This window comes from Seriola aureovittata, chromosome 12 (assembly GCF_021018895.1).
Source record: "Seriola aureovittata isolate HTS-2021-v1 ecotype China chromosome 12, ASM2101889v1, whole genome shotgun sequence".
In the NCBI taxonomy this organism is placed as follows: Eukaryota; Metazoa; Chordata; class Actinopteri; order Carangiformes; family Carangidae; genus Seriola; species Seriola aureovittata.
The window spans coordinates 11,815,624-11,833,248 of record NC_079375.1 but is presented as its reverse complement, the minus strand read 5'-3'; the positions used below and the strand labels follow the sequence as shown (position 1 = coordinate 11,833,248).

Sequence of the window (17,625 nt, the reverse complement as noted above, 5' to 3'; positions counted from 1 at the left end):
GGTGCAGTGAAACACTGTCATTTCCCGCGCAGCAGGGGAAAGGTGCAAACAGCGAGCGCGTACTCACCACTACAGCCGCCAGGATAGGCACTTGATATATCCATTTCAAATTGCCTGCACTTAAGTCCCAACACCTGCAGCAGATAAACAACAACACAGGGATCAGCGAGAGATAAGTAAGGATCAAGGTGGCAGATGTGATGATCCAGGATCCCTCTGTTCCACTCTGGTGTCTCTAATGATCACTGCCATCAGATAGAGATTCAGCCAGGTCACTGACTCCATTTAGATTCATCTGAAAGTGCTAGACACAAGTATCATATGAAGCCATACAGACATGAATTCAATTCGTCAAAATAAATGTTTACATGATTTGATTCCAGCCTTAATCCCTAATGAATTGATTCATTACCCCAGAATTTGGCCTTCATGTTCAAGGCTTTTGCAGTTCTGGAAAAAATTTTTTACTTTGTGCCAATGAATTGAAATAACAAAATCTGTGCCTTAAGCTACCACCGAGGACATTGAGGTCATCTCCTCTGTATTTATTCCTGTCTATGTGTGGCTTTTAGCAGCAAGAAAGATTCATAGATCTTTTGACAAAAAGCATAGATCATGCTTGATTTAGGTCAGTTTTAACCAATACGACACCCATAGTCGATAGATTGGAATTTTTAACCAAATGCCTACCATTACTTCTTACTCCATACTACCAATGACCGAGCTGTGGTTATTAGCATGCTTGGTTTGTTTTCTTGCCCATGAAGCTGTTATGCTGCTGCTCTACTGCTGACAACGAAATATGTGGTTTAGTTCCACTAGACAGCTGCTGGATACCAGCTTAGCTGTAAGCTCTCAGCTCCAGATTCCTCAGTGCTCGACCATGGTACGGTACCAATGTGGAGGTGGCAGATAGTGCCAGTCAGAAGGGGTTGTGGGTCCAGTAAGATTGCCTGAGGCAGCCATTCAGAAGTAGGATGTGACTCCACTTAAGTTCTTTTTCCTCAGCTTTCAACCCTGTCCTCAACCTTTACTACAGAAGCTTGAGGTATGTTTGGTAGGAAAATACTGATATATTTAAATTTCACCATTTAAGCCTTCAGAATTTAGACCGGTTTATACATCATTGCGTGGACAGTTATTTTTGTTGAAGGAAACTTTCCACAGACACTCAGCAAAATAAAACCACTGCTGCAAAACTTACTTCATCATTGACTCTGTTTGCACGTGCCCCCTTTGCCTTAAGAAACCAATGACCTTAGTATTTCTGCATTACGTTTAACAAGAATAATGTCTCATTATTTATGCAGATCACTTACTCTGTGTCTGCAAACATGGCTCTCACAGTTGCCCAAACTGTCACAAACATAGCCGGTACTCCTGAGAAATAAAAGAGAAAATAAAATATTACAATAATTAAAAAAAAAAAAAAAACTTAAGAAAGTACTTTAAAAGATTCCAAAATAAGTCCATAATTTGCTAGGTAGGTAGAACCTGGGGAACACAGCATCCACATTGTATGCGCTGTGCTTATGTAACTTATACGCACAGTGTGTACAATGCAGGAACTGTAAAGCCCATATTCATGAGTGTGTGTCTTTACACAGTTTTCCACTGTCTTCATTTGCTTATCAATAAAATATCAGCAAGAGACTTGACAGTGCCTCCCATTTTATTTTTCTTCAAACTTCTTTGCATACTTATTAGACCATCAAAAATTAAATACCTTACATAATATTTAATTCGCATGGCAGTAAGCCTAATATTCATATTGTAATCACGTGCATGCAGGCGGAATGTAAATGAAGCGGGACTCACCCCAACCAATCAGAGTAAATCCCCATAGATACTTTCTGTCTGAGAAGAAGGTCATGAAGATGAGGCTATGAAGGTACAGACCCTCTACGAGGATCCAGTAGTAATTGGTCGCCAGAAAGTACATGAACAAGGTCACGACCACCTTGCAGCCAATCTAGACACAAAGAGGACACAAGGAGAACAGATGCAATCAATCCCCACACTGACAAAACATCACACCTGCTGAATACTTGTTGAAATGCTTTTTCTCACAATCCTGCAGTAGCGCCACAGTAAAGCCAGTGAGATTTGAGCTCGAACTGCAGACAAGACTGATGCTTTTTCATAATCTTCCACTTAATGTAATTACGTTGATTAATTCTGATTCAGTCTGCAGGGAGCACAGCTGTCGGGGAATACAGTCCGGAAGGAGCCCAAAGACTCCAACAACACACAACACACCCTTTAAAACACAATAACACCCACACTGCAGTTACACACAACATTAAACAGCTGCGAGTGAACAACGCATTTCTGGAAGTGGGGAATGTATTCAGATTACTGAATACACACACCCTGATGTAACCTGAAATACAGTATAATCCATTCATTCAGGTTCAGAATGCTGCTGCTAAAGTCTTCACTGAGACCAAGAAAGAATGATGTTTTTGAGCTCTCAGCTCTTTTAAATCAAAGCTTAACACTTTTCTCTTTGCTTGTGTCTTTTACTATTTTTGTTTTTTTTGTTTACTATTATTTGTTTTATTCAGTTTTCATTCGTCTTATTTTGTGTTCATCCCTTATGTGTCTTGCCTTGTGTCTCTTTTATCTTTTGTCTTAATTCTTTTTGAAACGTGCTCCCCAAGGATTCCTTATATGACTCAAGGTCAGTAATGTTATCTGATTGTATCCGTAGCACCGGCAGGTTGAAGTTTTACTTTTCTGGTTTTGAGAGAAAATATCTTGACAACAAATTTGTTAAAGATATTAAAGAGCCCAAGAGGAAAAAATGTAATGACTTTGTAGATCCTCTGACTTTTCATCTAGCACCATCATTAGGTCAAATGTTTTTTACTTTTTGAATTTTTTCATTTATGACAAAACATCTGCAATCTAATGACATTCCCATCAACCTCAGCTGTACTTTGTTGCACTAATTAGTATGTTACCATGCTAACAGGCTAACAGGCTAAACTAATGGTAAATATTACCCTCTAAACATCACCATGTTAGCATTTTCTTTGTGAGCATTTTACCATGTGGCTGTAGACTCTTACACTTGTTAACAATTGTTCCTATAATACCTGTGCATGTCAACTACACACTGTAGTTACGGCTCAAAAAGTAAAAGAGGAAAAGAAGAAAAAGATCATTCATCATTGTTAATCACTGTTGAAAGCCCACATTTATTGCTGTTCTGAAGCAGGGCACTAACCTTTCGTAAGGTGAATGCTTTACATCCATGTGTTGCCCTGACCTCACTAACTTGACCTTTCACGACACTGCATAAACAACAAGCTGTGCTTCTTTCATTGGCAAGGAAGGGTGGTGTGGATGTATTGGATGGGCTGTGTACTGTGTATTGGAGAATCATCCAGTATCAACGTAAAACCTATAGATAATGATCTGCTTTTAAAATGCTTTGTTTCTAATAAATGTAAAGGCTATGACATTTAAGAAAAGAAAAACAGAACTTCACGTTAATTTATAATATTATTTATTTCCTACTCAAGTGTATCTAGAGCAAATATACCACACATGAAGCAAAGATATATAGAGAAGGGACATAATGTACTTGTGCTCGCAGAATAGATAATATGCTTCTTGGCTCTCCTTGCAGTCCAATCCTAAAGTGTGAGCATCAGCCTACAGTAAACTCACCCTGAAATTAACACATTTAAAATGGCCCTTATGCCCATGTTATTCACAACCTGTTATTTCTCTCTGGCACAGAGGCTTGATTCATTATCTACACTCATGGAGGACCAAACTTTCATCTGAGTTCATTGTTTGAAACCACTTTCATTTTTACACATGCAAAACTAGTTAAACACTTTTTCATGTATAAGAGCCAGTTTTGAAATTAAGGGCATTATCACAGTATAACACATGGTTAACAAGTCTTCACAAGAGTTTCCAGCTGTCATTTAGCGTGTTTGGCACTTCACAAGAAAAGGAAATAAATGAAAATTGGTGTTTGACATGGACGATTCATTCCAGCTGATTGGCTGGGGTGATGCAACATGAAAACTGGAGGTGTCACAGCAGCAAGCTGCAGCTTTTGTGTTAAAAGTTATATGTTTTAAATTGCTCTTTGGACCATGTGAATTTCCCCTGGGCCTCGCTGGCTTGTACTGGAGTGCAGTGAAAATCGGGAGACACATCACACAAGTTATTGATTGAATTAAACTGAAAAAAAAAAAAAAAAAAACTTAAATAAATACACGTCTTGCTTCAAAATGAGTTTCCTTAAACAGTGCCTTTAATATAAAATATTGACAGTGACATTTTATCTCATTATAGCTTATTTGTGTTTGAACAGAGGTTCATAATAATCCAGTTAGTATTATGTGCTGTTCTATTGACAGGATGTGTGGAAGTCTCAGGAGCCCATAATGATTTAGTCAGCCATCGATTGGGCTCCAGTTAAAGTCAGCCTCCTCACTGCTCTATTGTCATGCCATGATTATTAGACTCAGCACCGTCTGTTCCTGTGCTGATTACCAGTCTTATAATTTTCATATCTACCTTTTCTCATCAGTGTGTATTCTAACAAGCATTGTTGGGCAACAGCGGGGGGGGGGGGGGTTGCCATGGGGCAGCTTTTTAGTCGTGCTTTCACCCCTTTAATGGAGACAAAGATCTGTGATTGAATAGATTTGTTCCTATAACCATTATCTTTCTGTAAGTCAGGACTGAAATATATTTACAAAGCTGCTGATTAGTGAGTTCCTGTGTTAGCGAGTTATTGTTGCAAACCCTGTGCTGTCATCAAATGAAGCTAGGTTTGAAAATGGAAGGTGAATAAATAAAAACCTAATTTTAGCACCAAACACCCTGAACAGGTCTCCAGTAAATCACAGAGACAAAACAATTATTCCTGCTCACATTCACACTTATGGGCGATTTAGAGTCGCCAATTAACCTGTTGTCAATTAACCCCGTGACCCTCAAATGAGGCGTTGTGGGGGGTTGTTCACTCTCACATTCACACCTACAGGCAATTTAGAGTAATTCAACGAACGTGCAGGGGGGAAGGAATCCGGGCGTACTCGGCGCAAACAACACACAAAAAGGGCCCGAACCCAAAACCTTCTTGCTGTGAGGCGACGGTGCTAATCATTGTGCCGCCCCCTGCCTACAGTATAATCCGTGAACTTCACATTTGTATTGATGTTTCTACAGTAGCCTTAGGATAAGGTTTTCACTGGGCTGCTTTATACAGCAAAAACAATGTACAGTACCTTCCTCCATTGTGTTCCCGTACAGTATGTCACCTACTCTAACAAACCACTTCTAATCTAATGTAACTCAGTTTGGAGAGCCACGGGATAAAAGTGTCCACTAAATATATTGCACAAATTGTTTGTTTGCATGTTAAAGCATGCGTGAAAAGTACCCAGTCTTCACCCATTTTTTAAACTTGACTCTGAAAGGGAAAGCCAAGTACTGGCCTAGTAAAAGCTTGGCATGGTGACAAATAGTACAGTTTATTTGCTCCGGCTCTGGAAAAGCAGGTGAGACTCTGCAAAATACCACTTCCTCTTTGGAAGCAAAATGTTTAACGCCAAACTACGCTACAAATGAAATGATCAGTGCATGTCATGCCATCATTGATGATACATATTATTATTCTCTATTGTCTGCAGAAAAACAGAAATAACTGTATGTTTAATATGCCTTGTTCCATGTTATGGCATAAGCACTGAAAAAATAATCTTAAAAAAGAAATTCAGTGAGTATTTTTCAAGGACACAGTGCTTTATGTTGACCCCATCTATACTGTAAGTGTAAAGTGCGTTTACTTACAAACTGTGTTTTGTTGGCTGGTGGAGCCTCAGTGATGGACTTGAGGTCTTCCACTGTGACTCTTTCCATGTTCTCTAGGGCCGATCCAGAGTAGAGCACGACATCTTTCACAAAAATACTGATGGCTCTAAGCATGTAGGACACAAATAGGTGCATGTGGATGTAGTTCCTGGTGCAGTGTAATCGTCTGGGGGACAAAGCAAACAAGAGACACAAGGTCAGAAGATAGATCTGCTGAAGATTGTGCGTTTGTGTTTGTGTGTGTGGGTGTGTGTGTGTGTGGGTGTGTACGTGTGGGCTGGCACACCTTCATTTAATTGTCTGTAAGTATTTTCACACGCACACCCACACACCCCCACACACACACGCAGAACCACACACACACACACACACACACACACACACAAACAATACTCATCCTAATTAGAGCCAGCTGAATTCCACGCTGACTATAACACATTCTTGAGATTTAGGGGCTTGAAACGCACAAATATTGAAATGCTGGGCTCAAAGTGAGCTGTAAAAACAAAATTGCAAGCATGTGTTGAGAAAAGCATGCAAATTTCCTTTCCAGACAAGCGCTTTAGTTTATCTGTCAAAGAAATTCTCCCAAAACATCCTGTCTGAGAGTTTCCTGTGGAGTGGGCCTTTGGTGGTGGTCATGCCCCCCGTATTGGAATCTAGTTGCTGGATCAATAGCTGCAAAGGTTACATCATTACACAGTCAAGTAAAAAAAAATCAATGGTAATATTGCTGAATATTCACCAGCTTTTTAATACATTCAAAAAGACAATTTGAACTAGAATATTCTACAAAATACAGAAATTATCCCACTGTATCCTTTGTTAACTATTAAAGCCTCATTAACGAGCTGAACATTTCACTAGCTACCCTCAGAAAATGATTGATTCAGGAGCAGGGAGTGGGAGTAGCGTACATTTCCCTGGTGAAAAATACCGAACACAACTGCTAATGTGAAATATCCCTTTTCTCTCCCTAGAAAACATTTATGAGCGCTCCTGTCTAAAAGCTGACATGTTGAAGGGGAGACATGGCTGGAGTGCTCCGAAGCACAGAGCCAGAATGTCAGATGGGCCCTTGGGATAACTTATTAAACTCATTTGACCTGTAGATTTCCTGGTGCCAGTTGGGAGCGTTCCTAAAGCTTTCTGACTGCCTGCCTGTACAGTAAGTCATGCCGGTGGGAGCATTGGTAAACAGCGCCTTCACATCGATTCCTGATACTCCCTATGCTCAACGAAAATGAGCAAATAATGACAAATCTGTCCTGCATTAATCAGCCGTGAAGAAAAAAAACCCTTATATCTGAGTGTGTACTCTCAATTCTTCACATTTTCAAAGAACTTATTTATCTACTTTACATGTTTCTGCGAAAGGCAAAGAAGCGAAATGCAGTATATCTAAGCTTGGCGGAATTACAAAATCAATATCCAAGCGTTGGCTGTTTTTTTGTCAAAACTTGAAATCAGCATGAAAATAACAAAAGAACCTTAAATGTCAGGCAATGAGGCATGCATTACTGCTAGCCCGGAGGCAGACTCCTCCTCAAATGTGGACATATCATAGTCTGTTAAAAGTCAAAGTAAAAGTCAAAGGTAGCGTCTGATACAGTTTGCATGCTTTGTGTTGTTGCCGTGACACAAAATATAATACATTGCATGATCACGCAGGGAGGGACAGTTGCATGATTTCACGATAAAGCCTCTTTTTCTTTTTTTCTCCATTAAGTCATCGTGAAACTAATATGCTCTCTGCTTCGCTGTATGTTTCAGACTGATAACATGGCGTGGTGAGAAACCGGTGTGTTCATCGTGCCATCATGCCATTAAACATTTAGTCTGCCTGTTTTGATCCCTTCTGCAATTGCTCTCACCTTCATTTCTGACCCTGTGTATAAATCTCTCTCCTGAGGACGTTTGTGGTTGAAAGGATTGATTGAAAAACTACCAGTGACAGCATCGACTCACCGGAAATATCCCAAGATGACTACGGCCACCATGAGCGATCCCAGAGAAATGGAGTACCCCACTGTGTAGATGAGATACAGGCGGTGAAAGACCTCCTGTTGGAAGAGGATAAATTGGTAGATTATTAAAAGAAAAAAGGATAACGACTTTAAGTCTCAGAGGACTACAGCACATCCTCTCGTTACCGTGGTGCTAGATGTACTGCAGGTTTTAGTCAAATTATTTCAGTTTTGTGTATCAAAAAAAAAAATCTTATTTTGATAGAAAATAAATTAAATAAAAAAAATAACCTGGCCACCAACCATTGATCTGTGTCCATAAGAACAATGAGTAAACTATGTAACCACAATGTCCACGGTTTTGCTCCTGGCCGAGATATCTGTGTTGCATGTCATACCCCTGTATATATACTGTATATATATATATGTATATATATATATATATATATATATATATATATATATATACACAATATACAGCATAAATGTGTTCACCCTCTCTTATACCCAACAAATTCAGTGCTTTCTCTTTACAAATAAAACATATTTGGGTTCCTCTATGATATAATATTCCAGGAACTCTCCTACATCAGTTACCCATGATGTATGTCAGCACTAAACAGGACAATATGATTTTCTTGTCAAAATAGTAAAAGTACATGTTGCAAAAATGAGTACACCCTCCTGAAAGTTACAAGACTTCAAGTTCTAAGACTTAATGAGATGTTTTTTTTGGTGCTCGTTAAGGTCATCAGAATCACCTGGTGAGTCTGTTGAACCATCCCACTCAAACAGGTGTAACTGGTTGACAATTAAAGTGGCACCTAACCCACTGAGTCACTCTCAGACTTAATGCTGACAAAAACGGCACCACTTGAGAAGGAATAGTCTGGAGACTTGAGCAACAGAATTATTTCACTGCACAGAAAGGGGCGAGGGTACAAGAGGATGAGTCAGAAGTCAAAAGTGATACAGAAATATAAAAAGGAAGGACTTCAGAAAGGATAGGAAACGTCCAGGTCGTCGTTGTAAGCTTTCACCTGGGGAGTTTTTTTGAGAAAGTGAAAGTGAAGTACGACGGTGGTTCTTATATGGGGATTTATGATAGCTGAAGGGGTTGGGGAGTTGTACTGCAACTGCAAAATCCTGAAAGAGAAGATGCTACCCTCTCTCCACACTCTGGGTCGACGGACACTTGTTCAACATGACAATGACCCCGAACAAGAGACAAGCGGAGCAGCACTCCACCTCAAACATCAAGGCTCTCGAGGAGGTCGCCCTCCAGGAGTGGAACAGGATAGACGGCACAATATGTTGTGAACCTGTACACTCGATGCCAAGAAGGTTCAGTGCAGTACTGAATATGTGTGTGTATGTGTATATATATAAATAAAGGCATAGCTCTACTGCCATATTTATGTGAAAAAATGGAGAAACTGGAATCGTACACTTGTATGCTCATGTACAATATGGGGAGTAAGATGCCTCAGCTCCACCAATGAAAAGACAACATTCGTCAGTATACATTATCACTATCATCTTTTTCATAAAAATAATTTGACAAACATTTATCTGCAACTGTTTGAAAATCACATCTACACAGGCAGGATTTTATTCAGTTTTTAGTGATGCAGACATTTTGGAAAAGTAGAAACATTCAGTTTACGACCTCATTATTTTTAATAATTGATTTTATTGCAAAGAGCACGTTTTCCCAACAGGCAAAGTAAACATACAGATAATGACAAAAATTCTCAAACAACATTTTGCCCTCAAAATGAAGCTTCATAATGCATTCACTTCACTGCTTTTGAAAACGCATTGCCACCTGGTGACAGATATGTCTCAAGTGCCTAGAAGTTCCAAATGGAAACAGCATTTGACGTGGGTGATGGAGCTGAGAAAGGCTGGGTGGGGCAGTCTGATCTTCCAGCACTGAGCTGACAGCCAGAGGACAATGTAAGGAAAGCCACTAAAGCAGACCCTCTGTGAGTCAACAGGCGTGATGGGGCCAAGAGCCCCATGTGATGTAACCAGATACTGCACTGCTGTTATCATTTAGCATCAGGCTCCTGAGCCAGTAAACCCCCCGTCTAAGTTGTGGTGGTGGTCGGCGGTATGGCAGTTGTGCTGTGTGGGGCTTTCATTCGTGCGCATGTATTTGTCATTAACTGCTTCAACCGCTCCCTTGGGAGCCCATCAACATAAACGTCTGAAGTCAGAGAGAAATTGAAGGGTGCCATGATGAGGTTATGCCCACATCCTCCACACCACATTCAAGCAGGGGAGAGGAAAATTTATGTGGGACGGCTGATATTTGTATTGTGTCATGGCAAAAACGAGTAGAAATCTAACTATGACACCCTTCACAGCCATCCACCAAACTTCCTGAGTGAGCTTTGAATGTGTTATATCGACGAGTGATTGATTTCTCTATTACTCTATGCCCCATATTCACTTGCAAAGGGCTAGATTAATTGTAACCATTGGCAGCAATACGAACTAGAGAGCCACTTCGCACAAAACTGTGATATAATAATACACTTCGTTCATTTAAAGGCTATAGAATGTGATATTATTAAAATGTTTCTGGATCATAATTTAAAAAAAAGAAAAAAAAACTACTTGTAATTGCTTATACAGGAAAAACGTGCTCACATACACACAATAATGGATGCGTAAGTGCTATTTTTCCATTTGCAGCCAGATTCTAGCAGTTTTCCACTCTTCTTACAATACCCAGTGGTCCTATTCACTGCCAGTGTTGTGTTCTGACATCCAACAACCCTTCCCCCCCGCCCCTAACGTAATGATAGAGAAACAAGAGGAGCAACTGCAATCGGGGTCACATCCACCTTTGTCAGTCTCGAGGGGGGGAATGGTTGGTAGTTAAAAGGCTGCCGTGTTCAGTTTACAAAACAATTTGCCCAACATGCCTCTGTGGTGTGATGCTGATGTCAGCGTTTACGGTATTTACGATCCAAGGTTTGACTCCGCTGGTAATGTTTAGATTGTATGTTACAGATGGCTACGCTTCATGGAGACGTTAAGGTAGTACACAGTATCGGGAAGCTGTGGTTCAAGATTACAAATGCAGGAGTTGTGTATGTCAAGGGTGTGATGGGTGTCAGAGTGAGACGCTTTGGAAGTGGTCATACACTGCCAGTCATGTGATCATCATCATTTTTTTTTTTTTTACCGGAGTCTCTTCCACAGTGTTGCTGTTCTGTTTACGCTGTGTTGTGCTTGTGTGTGTACCACCGCTTTATTGCATAATGTTACAATGCACATCAAAGCGAAGTGCGGCTACAGATGGGACAGGTATGAAACAAGTATCATCCCCATGTTAGGTCTGACACTGTAATTATGTAATAACTGTTTTCTTCGATAACAGCAAATGACAATAATTAAATTAAATTAAATCACTTACATCTTTACACGTGAGTAACCTCAGACTATTCAGGAAACACATTATTTGCACAAAAGTATGTGCTTTAACTTATTCTGCTGCTTTTTTTTCCCCCCATGTGTTGGTTCCAGTGAAGGAGAATCTTTATCCTACATCATAGAGATTTTACATTGACAATAGTGCGCTTCCAACTTTTTGGCCACAGCTTGCAGAGGGCATTTTCTGTGTAACTGTGACTGTGCCCCCCTGTGATCAAAGACAGGTCCATAAAGAAACCATTTTCTGCGTTTCGTGGTTTAAAAAAAAAAAAGCTCTGACCTCGACCCCATCAAGGTGTTTGATGGGGTCGAGGACACCTGGGGACGCCTGGGATGAGATGGACCACTGACTGTGTGCCAATCACCCATGCCCGACCTCAGCGATGATCTTTTGGCTTAATGGGTGCAAACCCCTGCGGCCAGTTTGTACTGAACTATGTAAAAAAAAAAAAAAAAAAAAAAAAGCTGTTATAACAGCATAGTCATGGTCATGGTTTTAGAATTAGATGCTCAACAGTCGCTCTTGAGTGTAATGTTTGAAGGTCACCGTACTTTTGGCCATGTAACTTACATGATGTAATGTTTTACACATTTACAAGATTTCTGCTTGTTGAAGAAAAGAAAAGAAAAGAAAAAAAAAATAACAGTAACAACAATAAAATCCGTACATTTAAAGCTGCATTACTCAACGTTGCGTAATTTCCAGAAAAACATGACATCAGTCCACTGCAAAATTCTTATTTTTTAGTTACTGGAAGCTGGATATGAGATTTAGTTATGATTGGTCAGCTCTAAATTTTCGTTGAATGCAATGCTTTCTGGCAAGTTTTGCTATTTGCCATATAGACTAATGTGACACCGTTTTCAGTTTATATCTGAATGGACATTTAGCTAATTGCAGCTTCATCACATTCATCATTATCACAAAGCAGCCACATTGTCATGCTGTCATTATCTCTCCATCATCATCTCAAACATTTCAATAGATATACTTAAGGTTTATTGTATATTACTGAGAAGGCGAGTCGAAAATATGTTACACATTTCAGAGAGATTGTAATTACAGTTTAAAATGATGCAATAGTTGCCTAAAAGGCTGTATTAGCTAATGTGCGACATTTTACTCAGGTGATGCATTCAGGCTATTGTTCTTAATTATACCGGAGGAAGCCACTGTAAATGTGTAAATGAGACTGATCTCACCTTTTCATGGCTGTGGTTGTAATGGTAGAGGAATTTTGCACATTCGTTATAATTGGCCCACGTCTTGTTGATTGTGGCCAGCTCCCACGTTCCATTGTTGTCACACCGGCGGTACGCCAGGCCTTGACATCAAGAGGAAGAAGAGTGTATTTTAACCACAGTTTCCCTTTCGTTTGCCAACACAGTAAATTACTCATTCTCAGCTTGTTTTTTTTTTTTTTTTTAATTAATTAGAAATTGAGAAAAAGGTGTCAGTAGGAGCCCAGGTTATGATTGTACAGTATACAGTATAGCATCGGAGCCTTGGTGCTCTTTCACTTCACACTGAAGATGAGCTTCGGGGTTTCAACTGCTGACTGTATCCAGGGCCAGACTCACCTTTATGGTTGAAGTCATAGATGTACTCTGGACAGGCGGTAGATATGAGCTTTCCCGGAGGCCCTTCAGGCCAACAAACAATCCCGTCCCATTCTGGTGAGCAGAAACCATCTGCAGAGACAAAAGCAGTGCTGACTTTTAAAAATAGAGCCACAGAGAATTGTTCTCCCCCTTGGTTCCAGGGTTACACAGCTATGGGCATTTACAAGAGCAAGGACTGTGTGTTTTAAATGATTCTGTTGTCCTTTAAAAACTAGGCCAGATGCTTGAACTTTACGGATATGTAAATGAGCACAGCAGAGGAAACGTGTAGTCTGTGTTAAGTCTGTTTTGTTCATGGGTCACCCTGAGAACATACATTCTTGCCCGACCTCCGTCTGTTGTGATATTACTGAGACAATCATGCGATTCACAGAACACTGATAACAAGTTGTCCATTGAATCTTGTGTTTATTACAACTTGTCCATTTGTTAGCTGCAGCAGATTTCCATAACTGCTACACTGTTGATACCATCCTGTTGTTTTCATGTTGTATGGAATTGGTTTCAGTATGGATGTCATTTAAAATACTCCCTACAACACTGGCTGCACTGTTGTATCCCAAGTAGCATATTACTGCAAAATAAAAGTGCAGTGTTATATAGCTGATTGTCCTCTTTGTATCATAAGGATGTTTTTGGCCTGCATCACATTCAACTTAATTAGGGATGTGTTTTAGGAAATGTCATGAAATAGTATTAAAAATGCCCATCTCATGTTCTTAAAATGTCTTGTTTTGTCTGACAAATTCCATTTAAAATAATATAAAAGACAGAAAAACAGCATATCTTAACATTTGAGAAGGTGCAACAATATAATATTTCCTATTTTGCTTGGTTAAACAACTGTAACAATGAACTAATTATCAAATTTGTTGCCAATTACATTTCTTTTTATCAAATAACCAAATCATTGGTGAACTGTTTCAGCCTCATCTATCTGTGTCACTATCTAATAAACCAATTATATGGCCACAATCTAATAATTCTATAGCTGATGTCACTGCTGATACTTAGAGAGCAGTGTGGCTGATGGCTGATATATAATGCCGGCATTATTAATAACAAAACCATTGAACTTAAGTGAACATGTATTTAACACTAATGTATTATTCAATTGAACGCAGAAAAAGAAAATAAAAAATGTGTATTGTCTTTGTTTGCTAATAACAATAATAGTAATAATAATGTTTAATCATGTCTTCTAGAATGTCTCATTTCACTTCTTAATGAATAATCACTACCAGCCGAACCAATTTGAAGAAATCAACAATTTTAACATCCTGTAATTACCCTTCATGTGTTTTGTTTCAATTACAGGATTGGCTGGTCAAATAAAACTTAGAGGGATTTGCAATTAAAGTTGAGAGTTTTTGAGGCTGTGGTGAAAAACATTTAGAATGTAAACAGCCAAACTCAAACCTCTCAGTGTTTGCTTCACTTTCGTGTGATTCCTACAACATTGCTGACTGCATTTCTTTTTCTGGACATCACAAAAACTTTGTCATCTATTTTCAGTGAGGAATGCAGCTGATGTGATTTTTGTAATAACGCGTCTATACTTAGATCAGACAAAGAGCTACAGGTTCAAGCGGAAAAATTCTGTTTCGCAGCACAGAGCCCCTTAATTGTCAGCGAAACCGTGAACCTCAGCCCTCTGATAGTGGGCGCGAAGTCCCTTTCCCCACAGATTCCTGGCAAAAGCCTCCCTCATGGCTTGGCATTTATGTTGCATTATTGAAAACATCTGCCCCACTTTGACCACTAATAAGTAGCTGAGGATAAAACTAAAACTATACTCTCTTTGCAGTAGATCCATTATTTTCTCATTCCTGTAATCAAACCTACAAAGAAACATCTGAAGTGATGACGACATGCTTTTTATTTGCCTGTCACAAAATTAAAGAGCAGACTGAGTGGAGCTGACTGATTCCTACAGATCTCTGGTGGGAGAAAAACAGCGTTCAGTTTTGAAAATCACACTGACCACACATCCTGGGAGTAAAAGTAGAATTGCTTGTTCACTTTTGCCATAGGTTTTATTACCATCGGACCACCTACTAACAAGCTTAAATTAAACACCGAACACACACACACACACACACACATATATAATTTCCCGAAAATTTCTTGACCACGATTTAAATATAAACGTGACTACGGGGGGACTTTGGTATTAGTGATGTCACTGGGGTTTTTAATAAGGTTTTCTTCCCCCCCCCCAACTCATTTGATTCTTACGTGCAGATGTCAAAACACATATTGCACTTTCTCCTGATACATGCAACCTTTTATAATGATTGCTGATGTTATTCTACACCCAGACCACAAGCTTGAAGGCTGAGCTATTTTCACACTGCAAGGTCTGGGGCATTGAACCCACATCCCTCCACTGTCCTCTCCAGGCAAACCTCAGTGTTTCCCTCAATGAAAACCTTGTCTCGGCCACGTAATGGAGACTTTTGTGTATTTAAAGCACAAATGAGAAATAAAAACAAATAGATAAAATGCTGAAATACAACCAAACCAGTTTCAGCCTCACACAGGACTTCATCTTTTTCAGGGCTTGATCAATTCATTACTCTGAGTAAATCCGACGTTTCACACTGCCGGTGTTTTAAAATAGTCATCACTCCACATCTCCTATAATAGTTCAGAAAACCGCGAGTTTACAGTGCCAGAAAAAAAAAAAAAAAAAAAAAAACTCCGGGGGTGGTCAGGCAGGACACAGGCAAGACAAACACAGATGTAAAGCCAAGGTCCTAAAAAATGCACACTAGCTGCTATTCTCCGAGTTTACCTCAACCCACAGATTCAAGGTTACGCCACAGTACAAGAGAGAAAAAAAGAATATGTAAAACAAAAAAATTACAAGAGTGAATTCTGTCCAAATCCTAACAACCACTTCAAAGAAAATGCTTACATGGGTCATCAGAAAGCCCAAGTAATGATTTCCTTGAACTTTATCTCAAATCTTGACAGCCTCCATAATTTTACTCCACATCACAGCAAAACCACTACCCAGGTTTTAAATGATTTCCACATTACATAATTACAAACAAACAACCAGATGAGACTCTTAAGTTCAAATCAGGTTCAAGTAAAGCGAAGTGAAAGCAATTCACGTGCCATTAGGTTAAAAAAATCTCAAATCAAGCATGTTAAAAGAGCATATATGTGCTTATCCAGGCATACGGTACGACCACACCGGGGACTCTCTTTTTTTCTTTATTAAGGTAATATGTTTATTCTAATTCCTTCAGCTGTTATGTGATTGAACGGACATGTTCAACCTTCCAAAAGAGGTCAGAAAACAGCCACCACATGCAGGATGAGTCACGTCCAGTGTGTGCCAGCATCATCAGGTATGCAGGCCAGCTCTCATATGCCCATGTACCCCCAAAACAAGCACCTCAAGCATTTCCCAGAATCCCCAGACAAGACATTCCTGATTGGCTTGTTAGAGTCCAAACATCCTCACTCATGTACAAACAGAGAGGCATGCCCAGCATATATAGTCCACTAAATCGTGGGCTGCAAATGCCTATCATTTATATTATAGTTTCAATTTTTTTTTTTTTGAGTAATCGATTAAAAAAATGAAAAGAAATAGTAAAAAATGCTCATCACAAGTTCAAATGGTTGAATTGGTTGATTTGTCCGACAAATAGTTAAATACCCAAAGAAATTCGATTGAATTTTACATTTAATCATGTAAATGTCCAAATCTTAAATCTGACATATTGTATGAGCCACTCTTACCCAAGTCTAGTCAAGATTGTGTGAAATTACTTATTACAACATTAATTTAAATTATGACATAAAAATTCACTCTAAACAAACAAAAAAAAAAAAGTAAATGAACGGACAGCTGCAAATGTTGCAGGGAGGTGGCTGTTGAAGTGTGACACCAGGCTTGCCAGTCACTATGACATGTCAGGATGGATTAAGCATGATGTGGCCGGATGAGCAGCACAGACTCTCATCTGAGAGCGGCCTAATGTTTGACTGACTGCTCTGCTTTTCATGAGCATCTATGGCCGTCCTGTTAAAAGCACAGCGTTGTTATGTAAACCCCGGGACGTCTTACACAAGCTGCTGTTCGGCGCCTGCAGTTCTCAATAGTAGCAATTCTGTCGTATTTTCTTAAATCCAATTTGAGATTTATGGACATTTATCAAAACCATGAGAAGTTGGGAAATACCACCGCAAAGGGCAAAGGAACTCCAGGGAATGGTCAACAAAAGTTTTTGTGTTCAGAGCCTGGAAGTAAACATTTTTAATTATGTGTTTCATCTACAAGGGGGTATCGTTTGGAGGGTCGAGGAATTCAATGTGACCGCAATACACTGGGGTTAAAGAGAAAATAATATGATTGGTTTGACTGTGGAATCCAAAATCCTCCTCTGAACAATCAACTGGGAAAATGACAGTAACCACAATGAGATACAGTAGATGCTGGGGTCTGCTGGAAAATGGTGCTCCTCAGACACCCATAAATACACAAATACAGCCCAGGATCAGCTTTGCCCTCGATCCCAGCCTCTGGAAAGCCGCAGGGAGGACAAAGGAAACAGAGCAGCATTTTCGAACGTAACCATCAACTTTAAAGTACACATTCGACTGCCTGCATGGGAACTGCCTCAAAAGACGGATTTGATTTGAATCCCGAATCAGCAGAAAGTAGGCAAAAAACACTGAGAAGCGCTGAAGTGTGGACAACATCAGCTGATTATAAGCTCTT

General features: G+C 39.6%; 1 protein-coding gene across 1 annotated transcript in view; it reads right to left on the bottom strand.

Annotated features, from left to right (window-relative positions):
• Positions 1–17,625, bottom strand: part of pth1r (parathyroid hormone 1 receptor) — a 47,259-nt gene that overhangs the window by 5,916 nt on the left and 23,718 nt on the right. Inside the window, exons 3-9 of the mRNA XM_056391690.1 lie at positions 12,843–12,953; positions 12,465–12,586; positions 7,816–7,910; positions 5,827–6,013; positions 1,819–1,972; positions 1,320–1,380; positions 68–134 (exon numbers count right to left, since the gene is read on the bottom strand). Coding sequence (XP_056247665.1) covers positions 68–134; positions 1,320–1,380; positions 1,819–1,972; positions 5,827–6,013; positions 7,816–7,910; positions 12,465–12,586; positions 12,843–12,953 — 797 coding nt within the window. The remainder of the gene's footprint in view (positions 1–67; positions 135–1,319; positions 1,381–1,818; positions 1,973–5,826; positions 6,014–7,815; positions 7,911–12,464; positions 12,587–12,842; positions 12,954–17,625) is intronic.